This window comes from Pteropus alecto, unplaced genomic scaffold, assembly GCF_000325575.1.
Source record: "Pteropus alecto unplaced genomic scaffold, ASM32557v1 scaffold7, whole genome shotgun sequence".
Lineage (NCBI taxonomy): Eukaryota > Metazoa > Chordata > Mammalia > Chiroptera > Pteropodidae > Pteropus > Pteropus alecto.
Window position 1 is genome coordinate 30,947,842 of NW_006494614.1, and position 24,619 is coordinate 30,972,460.

Below are 24,619 nucleotides of genomic sequence, written 5' to 3' on the forward strand. Positions count from 1 at the left end.
ATATATATATAACTATATATTCAATGTGATTCTCACACATGATTTCATTTTACTAATGTAAAGGGGTGGGTTATTTTTCTGAATTTGAGGGTTCAGGGTGGTGCAGAGACTGTCCCTGGGTCTCTTACTCTTGTCTTCCTCCACCTCCTCTGGGTTTTCAGGTATGTAATTTTAAGTTGCTAAATATTTGTCATTTTGTCTTGTCCTGGAAAATGATACATTTGCAAAGCATGTAAAATAATTTCTTGGCCTTTAAAAATGTATAAATGCCCTTAGGTTAGGGAGAGAAATGCCAGTAACATGAAGCAACTTTGAAAAGGGTTCCCAGAGAGCCGATCCTTCCTGTGCTTTCCCTTGTTTCTTTCTGTAGCTTATTATGTCAAACTGGTGACATTTCCTGTTGTATATAAATATGAGTGGCCCAAAAATATTTACCAATGTACTTTCTATTGAAATTATTTATCTTTAGGTAATTTGGGTCCAGTCCCATGTGGGGCCTGGTTTGTAGGCTAAGGAGAATAAATTTATTCAATATTACTTGGATTACTTAAAGATTAAAGGAGTAGGAATTAGCAGTTTTACTACCCCCTTAATATAGTTTTCCCCTTAAAGATTAAAGGGAGTAGGAAAATTATATTAAGAGGATAGTAAAATTGCTAATTTCCTTATTAAGAGTTTATTGCAAGTACTTGTATGTTGATTTCTTTTATGATTGTGACTTCTCTTTAGAGTTATCTTACCATGGAGTAATCTTTTGTATATCATTCATAATTATCTGTCAGTGTGGAATTTAAAAAAATTGAATTGAAAAACATTGTGGGGTACCACTGCAAATATATTTAAAACTTTTGATAGTTTTCTGAAAAAAAAACATAGTGATAAAATATATTTAAAATGTTTATGTAGCAAGAGTCATTGCAATATTTTTCTATAATCAAAGTCTGCCAAAAATGAAAAGGCAAAGGTAAAGGAGGGGCAATGCCAACATGCTTGCGCCCCCTAGTGGGAAGCCTTAGATTGCTAAAGTCATCTTGCATGTAATGGAAATTTGGAAAATTAGGGTAGAAAAAGACAAAGAGGAAAGACAAAAAAAAAAAAAAAATCCGTAAAATGGAGAAAAAGAACAAATTTGAGATATGGAAGAGAATTGACTTCATCTATTTTGCAACGTTCAAAGGTCAGGGAGGTGCTGTGAAAAGATGGTCATGAAAATCCATTCTTTACAGTGCTAGCACTAGTTGACATAACGTACCAACACAGCGAGGCAGTTTCTATTTTTTCTCCACGTCTAAAGATCCCGAGATTTCAGTTTTAGTAACTGGCCTGGAGCCAGTTATCCCCTACATAACAGACTGGCGGACTCCAGAGTCTAAACTTCCAACTGCTTCGTTCTACTACTATGTTTTTTAAAAAAATTATTAATAATTATTGTAATTTTTGTAGTTATTAAGAGTAATACTTTTAACATGAGGTTTTCATTGATCTTGTGGAATGAACAAATAAATTCTTGATATAATAGAAGAAAACAGAATATGCTTCTAATATTTTGATAACTGTATAATATTATCTCTACCACTACAAAAAGATTGAAATCTTTGATTTTGAAATGCCATTAATGACATTTAGTTTTTAGTACATTGAAAATATTGCATTACTTAAAAGAAGATTTGATTCAAGACACCCCAGTTTCAGAGATAAGATAAATGCATTCATTGTATGATCTAGGAAAGTATAAAATTATATTTTGTCTTTTCTAAGTAATGTATCATGGACACATTTCCTTCATCATAAACTAGTGTCTAGGAACTAAGAACCAAGAACTTTATTCTAAATTATGTATGTCTATTTTTAATGAATTTTTTGTTACACAGCAATGGTTTAATGGTTTCAGAGAAGTTTCTAGAACATTTTTTTTTAATGGCAGCATTTTCCATCACAACATTATGCAGGGTTTTCCAGTTGACCTTCTGCTCTTCCTCAAACCCAAACTGAAATTGCAGCAGTGTAGGAAATATGTTCCTTTACTCTTACTAAATAGAATACTTCTTTCTGTCTTTACTTATACATTTCACAGTTGCTTGAATAAAAAACAACACAGGCTGAAAGTGAAGTATAAAAGACTTTGCTTGGAAGAACATTTGCTCTATGAAGTAATTGTTACTAAATACTTTTGGATCAACAAACTGGTAACTTTCAAATGTTTTTGAAAGATATTTCCGCTAATGTAAAATTGGCAAAGTTTAGTCAATTTCAATAACTGTATTGGGAGCCCAGGAAAATATTATCTAGGAGAATTTTATTATCTAATATAGCTCTGAATGATTTCAGTTCTGGTTAATCTCTCTCTCTCAACGGTTTTCTATTCCACACATGCTCTTGATACTATATCAGTTTGCCAAGAATTGCTTTTATAAATTTTACATTTTGTTTTTAATATTATATAGTTTTATATATTCTTTGCTTGTTATTTATAAAATACATATTTAATAATTCTTGGTATAAGTGGACATAGAAAATATAACTTTTCAAATCTGTGAAATATATTTTAACATTTACTAATTTAAGAAGAAAGATAATAAGAAAAATAACCTTTTTTTACCCTAATCTGAAATCTGCCCCCCCCAATACTCTCAATATCTGATATGTCGAAATAATGTAAGATTTGTGGCTATGTCCTAATACAGACCAAGCTCAGAATTCACAGCTAGAAAGGTGTCAAATCAGACCCAGAGAGCACATGTGGTGCTTTCAAGCATTCCTGGGAGATGGGCGCCAGGCTGATGCTCAGGGAAGCCCGGGGATAACTGTTTCTTTCCCCCAGAGTGAAGATGTAGTCTTGCTGACTCTGAGATTGGCTTTAGAAATAGGAGTAGAGTCAGGATACCAGTAACTAATTACTAAGATTAAGATGGTGTAAGGGTATAGAGACTTGAATAGTGATGAAACACTATGTAATAAAGGTTTCAACTTTTCAGGTCTACAGTATCATGAGCAATTGCATAAACCCATTAGGGATATTCAGGACCAGGGGATGCTACACCCACACAGCTGTATCAGTTACATCATAGAACAGTATATGGCCACCTTAATAAAATTTTACAGAAGGATTTTACTTAAATTTAGAACTTGATCTAAATAAGTTTGTGTGTATGTATTTGGATGGGATCCGATTATGGGTGGTTTTATACCAAATCATGGTCTATTGAAATGGGGCCTATATTCTGAACAATATTGACCATAAATGATTGCATTGAGAATATGCATTTTCTGCCTATAAGTATAGATGTCATATCATTCTATTTAATTTATACTCAAAACTCAATTAATTTACTTTTGTGTTCTAGAGTGCTTATAGGGAGTCCTGTGCTCATGTTTTATAATATTACTTTAACAGTTTATATTGTTTTATATTATTATCTAATTAGTGTGGTTATGAAGTCTCATGTTTTCAACTAAACTGCGAGCCCCTGTTGATCATCATCACTCGCCTGCAACTTTTGTTCCCTGCAAAAGGTGTTGAGTCCTGGCAAACATAACTGAGCCAAACAAAATCAAATCGAATTGCAATTTATGATTCAAGTGGATTTTAAAACTAGAACTGTGTGCTCATGTCTTGCACTATAATTGTGGTAACACATTGAACAGTGTTGTATTAATGAAGGCAAGACATGAAAGTCAAAACACTGGCAGGCTTTCCCTGTAATAGATTTTTGATCTCATTGACAGGGACATATATCTATCTATACTACCCATTCTGATTTACTGAGGAGAGTACTGCTATCCTCTGAAAGCCCTGAGGATGGAGAGAGCCTCCAGAGAAGTACAATGGGGCCCAGTTTCCTCTTTTCAAATTCCCTTCTTTGCCAGCTCTTAAACACACACACACACGCAAAATGCTAATTATTTTATCTGAAGTGTCTTTCGAGAAAGGAACTAAGAAGGATGACTAAATGAAAAATTGATTAGTACCATCACTGTTTGTTTTGGGTGAAAAAGATCATTTTGGGAAATGTATTGAATGGCCGACAATAGAATTGCTTTCTCATTAAGAAATGTGCTAAGGTTATTCTCAAATTTATACAATTCACATTAATTTCCTCTGAATCTTGCTAGAAAATTTGTACATTTGGGTTGAGCCATGTTAAAGAGTTTTCTGTTTTTTGTTTTGTTGTTTTGTCTCTCCACAAACTGTGGTCTGCATATTCTTTACGATTTTATTAGTAAGGGAATCATTAGGAGAAAGATTACCATATTTTACACAAGGAGTTAGGTGTTTCAAGGCTCAGTTTGGAGGAAATTATTTAATTTCATTAGTTTTTAATTACAGTGATGATACCGTGAGGGCATTTGGAACTGTTGTACTAAATCTGAACTCTGATTTGAGAGTTTTTATTTGCATTATTAATGATAAGTAATGTAGGAATATATTCGAATGAAATATCCTTGTTTTATCACATATGTTAATCAGAAGGAAGAACCAAGGTTAATATTTTCATAGCTTCTCATTTTGAAAATCTTTATTTAAAACTTTAAATATCAGTAGATGTTCATTTAATATGGACTCTCAAAAATTTTATTTCCAAATTGGATTATTATAAGGAGCAGTGTAATACTGTAAATAGATTATATATTTTAATACGCTTTATTTACGAGTTAAAAATCCAATTATGACCTGTTCTTCTCTAATATATTCAACAAATATTTTACTTAAAAAATCTATTTTATTTTTTTTTAGGGAGTCCCAGGATTTCCTGGAAACCCAGGATTAATGGGACAAAAGGTGAGTATTAATGAAAACCGAAAGATTTGGACTTGATATGCTTATTAAAAGGACAAAGTGGTGATGCGTCTTCACATAGAATACCTTTTTACCACCTTCATGGTCACAGTTAATTATTCAAATATGTTATAATTTCAGAAGCTATGATTTTGACCTTACAAATTAGTTTTTGCTGCTGTTTTACCCAGATAATAATTTGGATTTACATACATGCTTCCTATTTTACTTGGTTACTGTGCTTGTTTTGGCAGCACATATATTTTGCTTGGTTATTTTTCTATCTTGTGTTCTTAGATCCTCCTTTTGGGGTAGTTTTACTGCTTCCTGAACTATATCTTTAGACATTCCTTTAGTATAGACATCTTGGTAATAAACTTTCAGTTTTTATTTAATTATAAATATCTTTATTTTACTCTTGTTTTTGAGAGATAATTATATAGTTTACACAACTCAAGGCTGACAATTAACACATTGGGAATTTTCTTCTATTGTCTCTTTGCTTTTGTTGTTGACTGAAAAATCTGCTTTGATTCTCATTACCATTCTTTTGTAAGTAGTCTCACCCTTTAGGATTCTTTTAAGGTATTCTATTTGTTTTTAGTGTTTTTAAAACTCACTAGGATGTATCTAGATACAGCTTTCTCTGTTCATCCTGGTGGGAATTCAGTTTGCTTCCTGGCTCTGTGGAATTATTTCCATTAACTGTAGAAGACATCAGTCATTATCTCCATATTGCTACTATTCTCTCTGTTACCTCTTTCTGGAATTCTAGTTATATATATTTTATTCCTTCTGATTTTGTTCTCTGTATCTCTAAATAGCTTTGTATTTTCTTATCCTTGATTCTGTCTTACATTCTGGTTAAATTTTTTTTAGTATATTTTCTAATGTACTCTTTCATTTGCTTTGTCTAATATGCTGTTTAAACCATCAATTGATTTCAAAAATTAATCATATTTTTTATTTATAGTTCTGATTTTTAATAACATTTTTTTATTCTTAATAGTTTTCAGTCCTAATAGTCTTTCTGATTCCATTTTTTAATTTGTAAAGATTTCACGTATAGCTGTAAATTCTGTTTCTGAAAATGCAATACCTGCAGTTTTTTGATATTCCTGTGTGACTCTCACTCTGTGGTTTGCTACCTTCTCTTTAATTTTTTGTTAATTGTGAGCGCATTGCTTCATCTCAGGTGGTGGGAATCCTATCAGCCTAATTGGGGCTCTTGCTGGTAGCCATGGAGACCATTTCAGCCCCTTTGAAAAGTCCTGACTCTTCCCATGGCTGGCCCAACAGGTAGTTTCCCGAGTTGAGCACACACCCTCAGGCAGCCTCAACATTCTGACTCCTGCATCTTTCCCTCTGGCCAGGTTTCTGGATAGTTCCAAATCCTCATAATTATAGCCTAACCCAGAGTACATTTTATTAAAATGAGGGGTCTTTAAAGACCTCCCCTACTTCTTATAAGACTAGCACTCTCTCACAGAAGATGTTCTTTCCAGGGTTTTTTATTCTGGATTCAGAGAATCCCTTGGAACACCTAGTCAGCCACAATCCCAGAAGCTGAAGTCTAAATGCTGATATTGTATACCGTAATTAAAAACATTACTTTGTGTTTGCTATCATAGCTCTTAAAACTATGACAAATAAGAAAACTTTCTCTTGATTTGTTTTTCCTTTTGTCTTACTAACTCTTCGTGAACTGCTAGGCCTTCCTTTGAAAGAATGGCAAATGTCACAGCTGATTTGATTTCGTAAATTTGAATATTTATTTGAATATTTGACTTAGTAATTCCATAGATCCTAGGTCCAAGTCTTTAAGGTATTAGATTCCTGAGTTTTCGGCCTTGCCTTCTTTCTTTCTTACAGGAGAGGAAGGGAAGGTAGACAAATTGGGCTGATTGATACTGAATTTTCATTCTATAAACTTTGGTAGGAAATTCCTGGAAATAAATTGATAACTTTCAATTTTAAATTTGATCTGTATTTGATTTTTAGGGAGAAATTGGGCCTCCAGGACCTCTAGGAAAAAAAGGAGCTCCGGGGATACCTGTATGTTAATGTCATTATTATCAGAGTGTTTGAAATATTGTTACTGTGTACCAGGAATTCTTATTCTGGAATTTACAAAACTGGATGAGATCCAGCAACGAGATTTTGGGGATCCACAAATTCCATCTATTTATATGAAAAGAATTATGTTTATGTCCATTTTTCTAAGACAATGTATATTTCTTCAGGTTCTCAAAAACCTGACCACCAAAATAAAGATCAGAGCCCTTAGTATAGATAAATCAGAAAACAAATATACTAGCTATTCATTAAAAGATGCTAAGTACCATGAAAAAGTCTAAAGTTCAATAATGTTCTTTTTCCACTTTTTAAGAAATTTATAAATTTATTGCACTAATGATGGAGAATACATTCAGGAGAGGGAGTATAGGAAGATCCTAAATTAGTGAACAAATGATTTTTGAAGTTTTGGGAGTAGAAGGGACATGAGTTTGATACTAGAAATTATGAAAATTTTATCGTGTGTGCAAGATTACATAAAAATTAGCTAAGTTTATTGTTAGAAGTGATTTTTTTAAAAAAAATCTATGAACCAAACTGCCTATAATAGCTTTTTCTTTAAATAAAATAAATCACTTTCATGTTTCAGAGTTTATGACTACATTTAATTATGTAAGTTAAGCAGATATTTTACTCAGTGCTTGGTGCAAGATTTGGTGAACTTTGCATGTCAGTATCAATAGGAAAAATATTGTTTATAAATATGAATTCTACTTTTGGAGAGATTTAAAAGCAGATTCTTCCCTTTAAAATGGAATACTCTCTCTCTATTTCCACCATCACTACCAAGTTATTTGATCATTGAAATAGTAAATTAAACTTAGTTACTTACCAGTATCTAAGTTAGCTTCCAGAAAATGAAGTTATTGAGTAGAATTTTATTGAACTTCAAGAATATCTACATTTAACATTTCTAATATTTTTATACTATGCTATGAACTAGTATATATTTTATTTTATAATTGCAATGACATCCTAAATTGACAGCAAAGCATAGTAGTGATAACTTAGTATTTTCAGTCTGGCCATATTGAGATTATGTTTTCTGATGATATTAATTGAAATTTTTTTTGCTCATCAATTTCCTTTGCAATTTTTAAGAGAAAGGAAGTGTTTTTTGCTATCTATAATAATATTTAGAATAGGACATAAAATAAATCAGGTCTTTGTGGCTAAAGTAGTTCCTATTGTCTTATTTTGAATTATATAGTTAGTAATGGCCATTTTATAACTTGAAGAGGCATTATCGTATTCAGAGATTTACTAGATTGTAACTCTTTCAAAATATTGTTCAATAAAATAGAAATTATAAGTAATGTTGATCAAGATAACATCTATGAAGAAACCTAATTCTTAGCCATCATGACAAAAGGAAGAAAAAGTATAGGAAAAAAAAAAAAAAAACCTTTTCTTTACATTTGTCTTTTAGTAGCTCTTCGATAATTTATGCTATTTGTAGATTCTTTGAGCAACAGAATTATAAGGGCTCTGCTAGCCTTCATTCTATTTTACTTGGGTTGATTCTTTATTATTCTTTATTTGGACGTATATGATGAAATTTCCTAAATATTATACTTTAGTGGATTAATTATTATGAGAATGTGTAATTTGAAAATGAATTTAATATTTTAATATATTTTTCTTTATATTACTCTCAAAATTCCCACTTAATAATATAGGGTTTGATGGGAAGGGATGGCTCACCAGGTCAGCTTGGAACACCAGGATTGAAGGTAAATATAAGGAAATTAATAAGATTGAGAACTTTGTGCAAAATGACCAATTATATGTTTAGTAAAAGATTTAACTACATTGATTTTATTTGAATATGATTTTAATTCTATGAACAACCACTTGTAAGAATAAGATTTTAGGTGAAAACTAAGCCTATAAGACAGACTAAGGTAAAGCAGGTATGGTTTAAATTGGGAAGGGTCTAGAATCTGTCACTAATCACCTCCCTCCTTCCTTACTGACATCTCAGAGGGTAATGAGGAATATAGAGTTCTATGAAGTTAGGTGCCAAACCTGTAATCTAGAGCATTAGTAGTTATGATTGAGCACTAATACTTTACCAATTTCCCAGTCCTCTTCTTGGTATTTATATTTAGTGGAATGTATATGGAATTTTTATTTGTAAAATGTCTTGTAGTGAGTTTTATTAGACATTTCTTCCTTCAGGACTGTAGGTAAGATAGCATATTATCTTCACTGTCAGATTTTTAAAAAGTATTTAAGATGTCAGTTTAGGTAAAACTGAAATTCTTTGAATATCCTGGGATGACCATTTTCTAGGTGTATAGAATCCTGTGCTAAGAGAGCTATTCTATTATTATTATTATTATTTTTTAGAGGATCATCATGTGCATTCTAGCTAGACTTAGGAAACTGTTCTCAACTATTTAATGAGTTTATAGGACAACCTTCCTAAAGGAAGTAATAGAATTGTTATTCTGGAAGCATTCAACTAGGCATTGTCCCAGGGGAATAGACACTAATGTATTCTACTTTCGATTTCTAAAGTATTGAAGTAGAGATGGGATAAAATGTCATAGGAGCCCAAAGATTAGAGAAAAATAGCTTCCCTTTCACCAGTAATGGATCCTTGTGGATCCCTGGAGTATTATGGTTCTTAGCAGCGACAGGTGTGGAGAGTTGGTATAAAAACAAAACAAAACAAAATCTTTCGTGACTGGGCTTTACCAAGCAGAGGTTGTCCATAATTTCTCAAGGTCATTTTAAAGACTATCTAAAGTAGTCGTATTCCCTTTAAGTATACGAGGTACAAGGGTTCTGGGTGCTCTAATTCTTGAGAATGCAGCTTAAGATTTCATCAGCTTTTTAAAATTAGCCACTTCACTTTGTTGGCTCATACTGAACTGGAGTTCAATTAAATCTGCTGGATTTTCCATAAAAGATTTTTAGAACAATGCATTTGTGGCATTTGTAGATTCTGCTGATTTGGCTGGGGAGGCAAGTGGCTGTTTCTAATATCACAGTTTATTTTTAGATGAATCACTATAAAGTTCAGTTTCCTTCATCTTGTGCAATTATTTTGTTAAAAATAGATTCAAGATGTTAAAATTATACCTACTAATGTAATCTTTTCAGTGAAAACTTTCAACTTCTTTTCATGCAGTATATTAGCTTAAGTGTTGGGAACTTCTGTAAAGGACCAGACAGTAAATATGTTAGTCTTTGAGAGTCATTATAGTCTCTGTTGCAACTACTCAGCTCTTCTATTTTAATGCAGAAACTGCCGCAGATGAACATGAACTGTGTGGGATGTACCTGTGTTCTCCTAAAACTTTACCCACAAAAACATGCATTGGGCTGAATTTAACCCATGGGCCATCATTTACTGACCTCTGTATTAGCTTATCTTTGTCAGTTTTGTCAAGTATATGTTTGTGGACTGTGCCTTCTGTATGATCAGTAGAAGTTGTAGGGTGGGACAAAAAGCTGTAGGCAGGGAAAGGATGAGGCTGAAACTTTTTGGTAGATCTTTAGAAAATTTCTAATTTAGATTATAATACCTCTTTTTAAAATATCTGTTGAACCATCATAAGTCTAATTTACCATACTACATTCCAGTTTTTAAAAATCTTATTTGAATGATATTAGGATATTTTAACATAATCAAATCATGTAACTTTTGGCAAATTTCATCTCTCTGAATTTCAGCTTAATCACTTGTAAAATTAGAAATGTTAAGGGAAAATCGTTCCATGGTTCAATAATGCTGTTTTGTGCTAAATGCTTTAATTGAATCCATGTATTAGGTTCACATGTTTCTCAACATGAGAAGCCTAGAAAACTTTTTAAAAGCTGAATGTGAAGTTGGTTCTCTTATGAGTAAACTCAACTTGGCTCTGAGTGATCATTGCTAACCCTTAATGAGAGCTTTTTCCAAACCTTGACTAGGTTGTGATTTCAGGTATCAACATATATTTTAAAACCAGAACTACCTTTGACAGTTTCCCTTATTAGTCAGCAGGCATGTTCTTTCTTTTTATATCCAATCCTCTTTTTCTATCTTACATTCTTTGCTCTGTCAACTTGGTCTTACTCTCCAAGTTTCTGTTAGAAAACACTGCACTGGAATCCTGAAAAAGAGCACAAACTAATATGTTCTGATTCATATTTCTTCAAAAAAGCCACTGTACATTAGAAATTTTCTTTTCTTTGGTTACATTCTGCAGGCGAGCCATAGTGAGAAAGTGAAACAGGGCAGAGATGAAGATTCTCAATCCAGAGGATACTGTTAAGATACATGACTTTAATCTGTGCAGTGTGGAGACCTAGCTAATTAGCACTGGTGCCTAAAGACTTGAATCTCTCTCCTTATACTTGAAGCTGCCAATGTAAAAACCCAGAAAAAGCATTTAACACTTAATTTTAGAGAGCTTTATAAATGCGTGCATTTACTTCCCTGCATAAAAGAGTTTTTCTTAGGAAGTAGGCTTAACGTATAGAGTTTCAAACAATTGGAAAGTTGAAAATGTAAAAATTATTTTATTTCCTAAACATCTATATCAGATAAATTGTGACTTTTTTAAACAACAAAAAAAAAATTTAAATGATTTTGATGCATTCTATGGGAAATAAAGGTGAACCTGGACTTCAAGGGATGCCTGGGGATTCTGGGCTCAAGGTAATTGTAATTTTATGCATTTGAAATATTTTCAAAGAATTATAAGTTCCTCCTCATTATTTCATGAGATTTAACATTTTGTATCCCTTAAGAAAAGTTATCTGAAATTAGGATTGCCTATATCACAAAAATAAGGTACATGAAAAGAAATGGCCAATGTTTGTTTGTTTGTTTGTTTGTTTTGAGGGAGGGTGATACTTTATCATAGTTTGGGTAATAAAGACATGAAATGTGCTTTGACTGCTTTGACTTGATTTTTCTAGAAATGGTGAAAATTGTATGCTAATATGAACATACTCTCTGATCCAGAGAATATTTCTCTCTTATATAGTTGAAAACAAGAGTGTGGTTCCTATAAGTGATTCTATTCCTTTGCTTGGTTTATTTTCAGTGTGAGGAGCCATGACTTTCTTTACCAGTTCCCTTCAAACCAATTGGTTTATGTTTGTTTCAATGAGATTTTCAATTCTTTTCCAGCCTTTAAATATTTAGAGTACTGTTCAACAGCTCAGGAGTGGGCACAGTAAGCCAAGAGAACAAAACTTAGTTTCCACAAAAGATAGTAGTCTTTAGTTAACGTGACAGAATTTTGGACTAATGGTTAAATATAAAACAAAACAAAAGCAGCATGTTCAGGATTACATCCTACCTCTTATAATTTTAACCTAAATATTATTGATACATCATCACTATATGCTTTCTGAGAACTTCCTTAAGATTTTTTTAAAAAGGAAATCACCCCTATGAAATGATGGAGAGTAGAAAATTTGAGTTAAGACAATTCATGGATATTCTTTGTACTGAAAACAGTTCAATGATTTACTTCTAAGAAAATAATATTCTATACATATAAAGAAAAAATATAAATGTGCATATGATTTAACTATAAGGTTGTTCATCCCAATATTGTTTATAAAAATAAAAATTGTGAAAACTAATATTTAACAATAGGAATTTTTTAAATAAAATATAGTAAACCAATACAGTTGAATACTATTCTATAATTAAAAATCATGTTTTAAAAAACATATAATGAAGAACTTTATAATATTATTTTGAAGTAAAAGATAAAAAATTATGCATACATAGCACATATTGGTAACTAAGTTGTGTATGTGTGTTTGTGAGAGGTAGAGAGAAATATATAATAAAATAAAAATAGTAGGTAATGAGATTTTCAATAATTTTTAATTTATTTACTTACCAGTTTTGGAATTATAAGTTCTTAAAAGTAGCAATATGAGGAAAAGCAGTTTCCAGGAGAAAGAGAAAGTGGTTAGTAAATAAAAAAGGATACTTGTGCTTTTTTTACTTTATTCTTGAAATTATAAAATACAATAAAATACCAAATATGTCTAAAATTTTAAAATATGGTATGCTATCAGAACTTCTTAATTATAGGAAAAAAATGTTTTATTGAGACTCCAGTAAACTTTTCACTTTTTACTATTTCTTTAGTAATAACTCTAAAATGTCGACAAAATTTTTAACCATCAATTTTAAATTTGAAATGTATCAGAGATAAAAGCTGCTGTTATTCATCAGCGGCAGGTCTGTGATCTTTATGTAATTTCTGTGTGACCTAGGGAGAACAAGGAGCAGTGGGTCCGCCTGGAGAACCAGGATACTTGGGCTTACCTGGAATTCAAGGAAAAAAGGTATTTATTATTTAAGAGATATAATTCACTTTTAATCAGCTGTTAACATGTAGATTTTCCTTTAGTGAATGTAGCATAATAGAACTGACTATACTTTTAATGATAAGCTGAACTACAGATTTGTTGTACTATGTGGAATATGTGTAACCCCATGCTAATAGCTGTGGTATCTTTTATGTCCCTGCGTGGGTATTGTCTCCTAAAGGAGGATTTTGGAAGAGGCATGCAGATCAGAAAATATAAACATATAGTTAAGTAATATCCTGTAACTTTAGATTGTTTTGCAGTCAATCCAGGTGAATCAAGAATATTTTAGGAAAAGTATTCAACATCACTCTTATTGAAACTGGGGTAAAAAGCGAAAGGATAAAAATTACAACCAGAATGTTTGACCACGAAGTATCTAGCTATAAAACAATTATATTACATAGAAGTTCATTTAAAATTAAATTAAGGGGTTTAAAATACAAATCATATATACCCATATAAAATGTTTTGGTGAGTTAAGACAGCAACACTTTAGATATGTTTGTACTCATGCTCTTTCTCTCTCATTAAGGAACCCTGAGCTGTTTCTGTATAAAGATTATTTGTTTGGAGATTTTAAGCAACAACTGACTGCCCATTTGTCAAAAAAGTCCATGCCACTGTAAATATATACCTTTCAGGTGAAAAGTGAATATACTGGCTTTTACTACGGAAAGAATACAAACTCTTAGGTTTACTTCTTCATATCCCTTGCTGTTTTAGTTTTTCTGCCACTTCATTTTTCTGTCCCACATGTATTGTCTACTTGGCCCCTAAATTATTATGCCCAGCATGATCCTTGACATTTTTGTTCTGATAAGAAGTAGGCAGCACTTGCTGACAGTGGAATTAACCTCTTAGCAGCAATTAAGTGTTAGACCTTTAGTGAATATTAAGTAAATCTACTGTGAATATATGTTTAGATTTAGAGAGTTTCCTTTTTCAAAAACTTGCTATTTAAAGAAAATCTGTATTTTGTTTGCAATAAACACAAAACTCTCCTCTGAATGTTTGGATAGCATGGTGTGATAGAAATTTAACGACAGTGTCCAAGTTCAACTTTGGGCAAGTGCTTACCTTTCCTGTGGGACCATTATCTCTATGAATGAGGACATTGAACTAGTTGGTCTCTAATGCCTCGTTTAGCTGAGAAACTCTAGGAAACTTAATTCTTATGAAGTATTTTCCCCCAAAAGTTCATTTTTGAAGTGTTTATTTTCTAAAATGTCATTTTACCATTATGTTTTGTTTTGATGTTTCTTATAAATTTATGGCTACTGTGAACCTGATGAAAGATTTTCAGTTTGTCAAAATAAGTCCTCTCTTGCTTGTTTGTTTAGCCTCAGATTGTAATCAGTATAGAAAAGTTTTCTTCTTCCTCGTAAGATAGGGATATTAAATTTTCTTTTGAATGTAAAAGCACAAGAAAGTGTTCATTTAGAACAGCATTTTGACATAATGTGGTTTATTTCTTCCCAAGTATTGTGTTGAAGTCAGCTTCTGTATATGAGGCATTTGTGGAATTTGCATGAGATCATATATTTTTTTCTTTGCTGAAGAAAAAGATGTTTATTTGAAAGGAATCAGAATATACTAGAATATTATACATTTAAACTGCCTTTTTGTAGGGGGACAAAGGAAATCAAGGTGAAAAAGGCATTCAGGTACGTTGCTGGCTCTTTTTTTTTTTCTATTTAGCAATAAAATCAGAGCTTTGTTCTTTTTAATTCTCATATTGCTTTTCCAGTTCCTTCTTCTTTCACCATCAATATCTAACTGTAAAATCCTAGCTTTCTACTTTTGCTACTAAATTTCTCAGACCACATCGAATCTAACCTAAAGATTCTTCACTGTTGTAGAAAACTTGATAACAAAATGATTCAACAAAATAAAGATATAGATTTTATTACATACTTCTAATATATATTTATTTCTATATTTATAGTGTGTATGTTTTAAAAAATGATTCGAAATTGCATATGGCACAAGTAGATTTGATAAATCATTAACATCAAATGTAAAACATTCAAACTAATAAATAGAAGGAGAATTATAGAGAAAATTATATTGAGCTAAGAAAATCTAGGGTGCTTTAGAAGGACATTTGGTTTGGGGTATCTTAGTAACAAAGGCAAAGAGGAGAACCATGCAGGTACTATAGGAGACAAGAACAGTCTCACCTCAAAATAAGTGGCTGTGGAATGTTTTGTCATTAACTGAATACTGACCCATGAATAGGATGCCACTAGCAGAATCAGTGATATACTTATCTGCAATAAATGATATCTATTGGTCTTTCAATCTTTTTAGTTTTAGAACCATGGGATGTTTTCAACCATAAATTACAAATCTAGTGTCCAAACAGTACTTTAACAATGTTTTTAAAGTTAAAAGCTCAGTTATAGTGGCTGAATTTTGCTATGCAGAGTAAATGTAACATAAAAAGAAAAATATTTTGCAAAATTTCACAGATAGAATTTTGAAAGCTCTAGAATTTCCAGAGTCATAACCTCTTTCACATCAGGTGGGGAAAGATTCAGTAATTACACTGATTGTGGAGATAGGTGGATAGGAAATTTCAAATTGAAGTAATAATAGAGTCAAAATCTGCTAAGATCACAGTCTAACAATTGTTTTTTCAGACTATTTTTAAACTGAAGATATTCAAATGTTATTATGATTTCTCTAAGTTAATTTTGAAATTAGGAATATGGTAAATTTTAAGTCAATGCCTGTGAGCTCTAGACCCATATATTTAATTTTCTTTCTTTGAATTGCTTTTGGATGTCTCATGTGCACTACATGTCCAAATCCAAACTTGTCATCTTTCCCCATGAATCATCTCCTACTTGTAGATTCTTTGTCATGGTAATTTGTATCATTACATAGTCAACCGAGGGAAAAAAATGTCTTGGAAGTCATCTTACAACTCAATCTCTTTCTTCACATTCATTCAATTTTACGCATGTCTTTTGAACTTGGCTTCTTTTCCCTGTCCCTGCTATCCTAATTGTTTCTTGTCAGCAGTTCTGGATTACTGTGATATCCTCCTAACTATTTGATCTATTTGAGTCCAGTCTACTCTCCCCCCACTTCACCCCACACACACTTTTGCCAGCATGCAATGTCTAAATTACATGTCTGCTTAGGAATCTCACAATAATGCTTACACATTTCAAGATAAAGTCTGGCCCATAAAGTGCCTCCTGGTTTGACTGAATCTTCAGTCTTATTCTTGCCACTCTGCCCACCATTATCCACTCTTGTCCACTCTTTTATCCAAAAGGAATTACTTGCCTTTGTCCTGTGTCTGTCTCCCTGGTACACCCTTCTACCTTTTCTCCCTAAAGGCCATACTCAGGATTGAGTCATTTTCCCTACCCTCTCTGTCAGATGTTTTTTTCTGTTTCAATAGTATTCAGCCCAGATGTTGAATTATACATTGCACACTAATCAGACAGTATTTTCATCACTCTAATTTAAAAAAAAATTTTGTCATTCTTGATTTAATTGCTTATCTTTCCTACCACTCGGTAAGCAATTTGAAAGCAAAAATGATACCTTTGTTTCAGTGGCTTTAAGGGCCAGCAAATAGGTGCTTCTCAATAAATATTGGGTATTCACTTTCATAAGTAAATCACTATGCAAGAATGAGTTAAAATTTTGGTCACTAGGTCTTTAATTGATTATATTAATCTAGGCATATGTTTTCCTAGAAACTGCTAGTTATCTCATTCAACATAGGGATAAAGTAATGCTTCAAGGTCTAGCACAATGTTTTATATAGGGCGAATATCCAAAAATATTTATTAAATAGACAAGTGTTTTTATATCTTTATTAATTTTTCTCTCTTATGTGTCTTGATTTAAAGATCTTCATTCAAAATGTTTTTTACATGTTCAATTTTTAAAAATTCCTCTAAAGAGGTCTTCTTGTCCTCATGTGTATTGTCAACACTGAACATAATTATGCCATTGAAATTAAAATGTGCACAGCAATTGAATTTTTAAATTATTTTTATGCTGTTAATGTGGACTCAGCAGAAAATTCTCAACTACTTAAAATTATTTACATGTTCTCCAAAAGTTTGTCTCTATTCATTTAACTATAAAATTAGGTTGACTTTCCTCTCACTTTTTCTCTGAGAGAGTAACTTCCCAATATCTAACATCATTTTACATATTTCATTACTGCTTTCGTGACTTTTTTTAGACTACAGGATAATAGATGGTTTGTGTTGTACATGTGATCACATGTATACCAACTAATAACATTTGTTAAATTTTAAAGGGTCAAAGGGGAGAATATGGAAGACAAGGGATTCCGGGACAACAGGTATTTTTTTTTTTATTTGAAGGAAGATAAATAATGAATCATGTAACTAGGCAATGCTGAGAGAGAGTTACTTACAAATAAAAATGAGTGGGGAGGAGGGTATGTATAATGTGATTTCTAAGTATACAAGGTTGAAAGTGCTAGGTGGTAATGGTTTAATGGTTTGCTCTAATTATTTGTTTTATATTTTTATTTTCCAATACTGATACTATTGATGGCTGTAAAACTTGCTTTTCAAAGCTTTTTCTGGCCAAGTGACTAAAAGTAGGTAATTCACCCATTTCTGGGAGTATCTGTACACCAAAGGCAGCTATATAATGGCAGTATGTCCAAACCTACTGTTTAGTCTTGATTTTCTTCTTAAAATATGAGCAGTTGAGGCCATATGTAGTGAAGAAATGAATTTTTTTTCTTCAGTTTGTTCAGAGAAATAAATCACTATTCCATTATCTTGAGGGACTGTGTTATAGAACAGATACATAATAAGGTTGTTTTGCTTCTTCTCTGACTAAATTCTTCTCATTAAGTAGTGTTTCAGTGAGATTACCATATGGCACAAGTTCAGTCAAAGCCAAATTGAACAACAACAACAACAACAACAACAACAACCACATTAAAATGATTAATACTTATGTAGCATGTTTGCTGCTGCACTTCCTATTGTCCCAAGCTCAGTTCCAACGCAGTCTGCACTAAAAGGGCAAGCTGTACATTTGAGTCCTCCCAAGGGCTGGACCTCTTTCACTTTGGGTGGATAAAGATTCAGTAATTACACCAGTTCTGGAGATAGGTATATAAAACTGTATAGTAATGTCTCCAAGGACTGGGCTCTCTGTGTCCCTCACTTGGAGAAATCTGAAAGTCCATGGGGAAAAGTGTTTTAAAGTATATGAATGCAAGATTGTCTATAATATGAGATAGAAACTGACTGTAAGATAATTGACAAGAGTTGAGAATTTAGAAGCTAAATAAGCACAAAAATATCTAAGAGGAGAAATGTATTGAGTTCTCTGAGTACAGTTATGTTCAATGAAAAAAAATGTCTTTTAATTTTAGTGTTCCTCCACCTGACTCAAATCCACTTGATGACACTACTAATTCTGACTCTGTGTCCCTCCCTGGCAACACAGACTGACCCTCTCAGTTCCCCTAATTACACAATATCTGTAAACAGCTATTCTCAGAGGATGACCTTCACCCCTTCATCCATTCAACCACCAGCCCAAGCTTTTCACCAAAAATTGTTACTCACAATAACTCTCTAAAAAAGAAAAAAATATTTCCTTTGGAATTTGGGCTCACTACTTAGAAAGCTAACTGGCTTACAGAGGACATTATCTTCAAGTTTCCCTTGGTTCATTTTTTTTTTCTTACTTCTCAAGGAAAAGAGCAAGTCTGCTCCCCTAAGGCAGGATTTGGGTTTCCTACAAAGCTTCTGCCCTAGATTTACTAAAAGCCCACACTTCCCACTACCAGGAACTGGGCCTATATAGAGTACTCTGGGGTCAGAACAGCTGCTGCTTTTCAGCAGCTGAATAGACTACCCAAAATCTTTAAGTTAAAAAGTCTTAGTTACCTATCATCCTACTAAGTGCTGTACTGTGAGTGTGTAATTTTTTGGCTTTCATTTTGTGAATGGAGTTCAAATGGATGCTTCTCTCATGAAATCATCTTAGCAGAGTCTCAGATGACAGCTGTTTTCGGTTTCAGCTCCAATTCAATTCTAGTACTGAGAATTACTATTTTATCTTTCCTCTTACTTTGGCTCCAGTTGTAGGATTATGCCTGGTAGAGAATACTGCATTTCTTCAGAATCTTCAATATTTAAAGAATGTCCTTACAGAGTGTTGTACTCACTAATAGATTTTCATATGAAAACTAAGTTAGTGTTTTATGCTCACATTTTAATTTGAGAATGTACTTTTCTCTGTGCCATACACTGAATTTACTTATTTTTTCTTTCTTTTTGTCTAATTTGAATATCCACGGTTAGGAACCTAGAAATAAATCACAGTGCTCAAGCCCAAAATTCTTTGTGTGCAGTGTTATACACTGAATTTTATATTGAATTGCAGAACACCAATTTTTAATTTTCAAGTTGGGTAATAAAATCCTACTTGTGTAGGTGAAAGCCATATCCTTTTCCTGAACTGATATTGGGTGATTTTAGAGTCTGAACGTACAATGAATTTTAAAAATAAAAAAATTTAATGCCTTTCCTAAAAGTTCTTATTATGTATAATACATCATTGGAATGAATATGTGAAAGAAATGAGTGGGAGATAATTTAATAGAGCCATCCATATGTACCCATTGATTGTAATGATGAGTAAATTTCGTGTTTGGGTTCCCCGTGTTTTTATCATTGGAGAATAAGATACCATATTGTACATCATACTACTTCTCTAACTTCTGAATTACCAGCAGTGAGTAGTTTAGGCATAGGACAAATAAGTGTTTTCTTTCCTATTAATCACTTTTAATGGTGCCTCTGCTTTAACCTATCTTTTATCATTGTACTCAATCAAAATTTGACTTGAAGAACATAAACTTGGGAAAACAAAATACTCCTCTTAATCACAAAATAAAATAAATAAACCTTCTCTTACCTGATTTGAATTTTAATCTTCATTAAAATAGTGATATATTTTAAATTCAGCATAGAATTTAAATAGAATTCAGATAGAATTCCCTTCTAACCTACATATTTGACCTGCAGCATATTAAAATATTCATATCTAAGAATAAAACAGTTATGCCAATATTTTTATGTTATTCAGTTAGCATATTGCCTAGTCTTTAGTATCCTTTAAAAAGACAAAAAAAATACGTGTATATTTTACATGTATTTTACGTGTAGTCTGTCACTAATTCTATCAATATTTTCCAAACTGAAAATTTAAGTTTGACTAAATATGTGGTAAAAGATGCTTGCCATATTACCTCTATTATAGCTTGCACATTTATTATAGTTTTTTTTCCTGTTAATTTTCAAAGGGAATTCAAGGTCATCATGGTGCAAAAGGAGAGGTATGTTTCTCATGTATTATGCTCTCTCTGTTGAGTTGTTATTGCTCAGGTTTTTAATACTGTATAAATCTAGCAATCAACATCACAAACAGAAAATGTCTTTCGGGTTCTTGCATAGTTCCTAAATAGTGACATTCAGGATGTGTAGAGTCATTCAATTAGATATGAAATGTTATGTATTTGTCAATATTATCGGTTCATTATTGTATCTCTGGCACTATGCATCTCGCCTATACAATATATTCAATAAATAGTAGATACTTGTAGGGTTGGATGGATGGGTGGATGGATGGATAAATGACAGTTTAATGTAATATGAAATTTCCCACAGCTGTTTCCAATTTAACTTGTATATTCATATCCATATCCTTGAGGGCATTTAAGATGTAATTATACTTCCTAAAATATCTAAATAGAATGTTTGAAGATTTCTTTTGTTTTTAGAAAGGTGAAAAGGGAGAACCTGGTGTCAGAGGCTCCATTGGACCAAAAGGAGAATCTGGGATGGATGGCCTGATGGGGCCTGTGGGTCCCCGGGGGCAACCTGGAGAAACAGGTCCTCAGGGACCTCCAGGGTTCGATGGGAAGCCTGTATGTATTCTGCTTTTTTTCATAATTTTCATATTTTCATTGCTTTTTACTTGGTATGTACACATTATAACCCCTTATAATTTGATGCAGGGAAGAGAGTTTTCAGAACAGTTTATTCGAGAAATTTGCACTGATGTATTAAGAGGTAAGTCTCAGAGTTTTTAATGACTTTTTTTTAAAGTAATAACAATTTTTGATAGAAATTATAAAAGATATAAGATAAAGAAAAAAATAAAGAACATTTATAAACCCTTGTCTTTTTTTATTTTCTGGGTGAGTATATTTATAAAGATGAAATAATACTTTTGTAATAATTTTAATAATTTATTATTATTTCACCATTAAATAAATTTTCTGATGCAATTAGAATTTAATTCTTAAATTTGGATGTCTATAATTTATCAATTTTTTTTTTGTGGAGAGCACATTCACTTTTTCCTCCAATTTTAAGCAAATGATAAAATTGCACAGGGCAATGGATATTTACATAGTTAATTTTTTAGAAGTGAAATTATTGGTCAAAAGATATGCATCTGTAAATTAAAAAAAAATTATTAGAGATAGTGTTACCTGCCACTCATCATTTAAACATAAGTGGGGGGTTCTTTGTTTTTAAGTCCAGCTACCAGTCTTACTTCAGAGTGGAAGAATCCACAATTGTGATCATTGCCAGTCCCAACATGGTTCCCCTGGTATTCCTGGGCCACCTGGTCCTACAGGCCCAGAAGGTCCCCGAGGATTTCCTGGTTTGCCGGGAAGAGATGGTGTTCCTGGATTAATGGGTGCTCCTGGACGCCCAGGTGCCAGAGGATTAAAAGGTACTTAGTTTGTGTGCATAAGCAAATGAACAACAAAAAAGTATTTTTTGTATCCACATCCTAAATTCAGTTAATAGGAAAGAGTTCATCTTTGTTTTCATGATGACAAAAAACATTTGTAAATCCCTTAGTCTTTAAATAACTTGTCAACTGAGTTAAAGAGCACTAATTCTATTTTCTTGAAGCAATATTTTCAAGCAAGTAGAGACAGGTCAAAGTTATGAAACATATAAAGTTACAAATTAGAACATGTTGGCAACACGAAATTTTACTTGAATCTAAGATCTTTAAATAGAAATAAGAAATTTTACTTGAATCTAATAAGATCTTTAAATAGAAAATCAGAGATGCTACTTTCTTTATTTTGACTTTGGTAACTTTCTATTACCAAAAATTATTCAATTTTTTTATTATAAAGTTGTTTTGCAGCCAAACTTCCTATTAGCCCATAACTTACTTCTCTTTGCCCTTGAGTGTTTATGTAGAATGTTGGTTGATAATTCTTCTTTTAATATTATATGAACAATTTAGATGTTTCATCAAAGTAATAAAAAACAACTGTGATTAACAGAAAAGGCTAGTAATCCCAAACCATTTTCCTTTTTTTAATATTTAACCTCATTAAATACTTCTAAACCACTGATAATTTTATAAATTTTTGCTTAAAAATTTTTGTTTTCCATTAGTAATAGTAGCTAGGTGGCAAGCTATTTTAAAAAGATTTATTTTTTCTTTCAATGTGTGTATCAACAGCTTTGAAAGAAACAATCTAGGATGCAGTGATTTTACAGGATAAATGAGTTTACTTCCATTTTTAACACTGCAGGCCTACCAGGAAGAAATGGGGCAAAGGGGAGCCAAGGGTTTGGGTACCCTGGACAGCAAGGTCCTCCTGGTCCATCAGGTAAGATTTGGTATATACTCATAAGAGTTGTGGCATATTTTGTTTTAAGAAAATCATCATAAATCTATGTCAAGTAATTTGAAACTAAGATTCTTAAGTCACCCTCTGCTAGCTGTATTATTTAACTTTGCTACGGTTCAGTTCCCTCATTTGTAAAATTGTGTTGATATGTTATCTACATTATGACATTATTGGAAGATTAAATGAGTTAATGCATGCAGTGCTTTCATAACACTACTTGACAATCATAGTTATGTTTTCAGTAAATATGTACTGTTATTATTATTTTAGATGATATTATTACCTCATTAGGATTTTTGGTGAATCAAATAATTTAATATTGTTTATGTAATGGTATTAAATTAGAACAATATCTACACTTAAACCAATATCTACAATTGTAATTAAGTGTTAAATAAATGTTTATTAGTAGTACCAGCAGCAAAAAGTAGTAGTAGTATAGAAAGTGCCCCAAACCGCTCTGCTCCATCCTCAAACCTGAATATTTTGCTTTTATTTTGAGGCATCAACTTTAAAAGGCTATCCTAAATTAACTCTCCTTTCTTTGCACATGCTCATTGAACTAATTAGTCTATCATTCACAAATTACTGCTATAATACCTATGTGTATTGATCATTATTATACTATGGTAATGATAATGTATTTAGATGTGCAAACTAAAATATATATATACTGGAAATAGTAGTTTTTATTGCAAATATGGCATAAAAGTGACTTCATTAGAGTCGTAGTTTGTGTATGTATCACCTGCTAATTTATAATAATGTTGGCAAAAAAATATACTGAAAAGAAGAAATGTTTGGACAACCCACAAATTGAAATAGAATGTTAGCTCAATCTTTTAATCAGTAGCACAATTGCTATATCAATATAGATTAGCTTAGTTTTACAAAAATTGCTGATTATTTTTGGATGGTCCTTTTTAAAGTGGGAGATATGTAGAATTAGCAAGAGAATACCTCCTCTTTTCACATTAGTGCAAATATGTACAATTTTCAAGAATTTTTTTTTTTTTAGTTTAAATATCTTACAGAATCAGTTATCACCATCAAAAACCAAAATCCTTTGTTCATATATTGTTAATGTCCCATCTTAGGTCCAGAGGGCCCACCTGGAATAAGCAAAGAAGGTCCTCCAGGAGACCCAGGTCTCCCTGGCAAAGACGGAGATCACGGAAAACCTGGCATCCAAGGGCAACCAGGTCCCCCTGGCATCTGCGATCCATCACTATGTTTTAGTGTAATTGTCGGAAGAGATCCATTTAGAAAAGGACCAAACTATTAGTGTTTGATGCCTCATCCGGCAACCTAGGCATGGTGCTTTTCTTTTGTGGTCTTTTGCATCTCAGGAAGTAACCAACAGTAATCCCTTGAAAAGAAACTAAAGTACCTCGGTGTTTTTTATTATTCTTTTCCTTAAAGGAAAAATATATAAAAGGTCACATATACTGATTTTAAAGGCCCCTCAGTAATTTAGGGCCTTTAGATTAGTAGCCTTAACTAAGTCTCAAGGGTTTCTTGTAAGTCCATTTGTTTTAATCCAAGTTGAATATAAAACACCTCCATTGCCTGTTAGCCAGTCCTCTTCAGTCACTGTGAAATAGTTCACATTCCGCTTCCATGCAGCAGAGTATTTGAGTTCAGTTTCATGTCTGCGTAAATTTCATGTTTCATATCTCATAACTCATGCTTCTTCTACATTAGCAAAAAAATGTACCTGGTCATTG

General features: G+C 32.3%; 1 protein-coding gene across 1 annotated transcript in view; it reads left to right on the forward strand.

Annotated features, from left to right (window-relative positions):
• The window catches only part of COL21A1 (collagen type XXI alpha 1 chain), a 153,140-nt gene extending 128,897 nt beyond the window's left edge, over positions 1 to 24,243 (forward strand). Inside the window, exons 18-30 of the mRNA XM_025042821.1 lie at positions 4,736 to 4,780; positions 6,779 to 6,832; positions 8,533 to 8,579; positions 11,447 to 11,507; positions 13,094 to 13,165; positions 14,821 to 14,856; positions 17,484 to 17,528; positions 20,526 to 20,558; positions 21,003 to 21,149; positions 21,240 to 21,294; positions 21,767 to 21,967; positions 22,794 to 22,871; positions 23,990 to 24,243. Of these exons, the coding sequence (XP_024898589.1) occupies positions 4,736 to 4,780; positions 6,779 to 6,832; positions 8,533 to 8,579; positions 11,447 to 11,507; positions 13,094 to 13,165; positions 14,821 to 14,856; positions 17,484 to 17,528; positions 20,526 to 20,558; positions 21,003 to 21,149; positions 21,240 to 21,294; positions 21,767 to 21,967; positions 22,794 to 22,871; positions 23,990 to 24,177 (1,062 nt within the window). The 3' untranslated portion in view covers positions 24,178 to 24,243. The remainder of the gene's footprint in view (positions 1 to 4,735; positions 4,781 to 6,778; positions 6,833 to 8,532; positions 8,580 to 11,446; positions 11,508 to 13,093; positions 13,166 to 14,820; positions 14,857 to 17,483; positions 17,529 to 20,525; positions 20,559 to 21,002; positions 21,150 to 21,239; positions 21,295 to 21,766; positions 21,968 to 22,793; positions 22,872 to 23,989) is intronic.
• Positions 24,244 to 24,619: the final 376 nt, after the last annotated feature.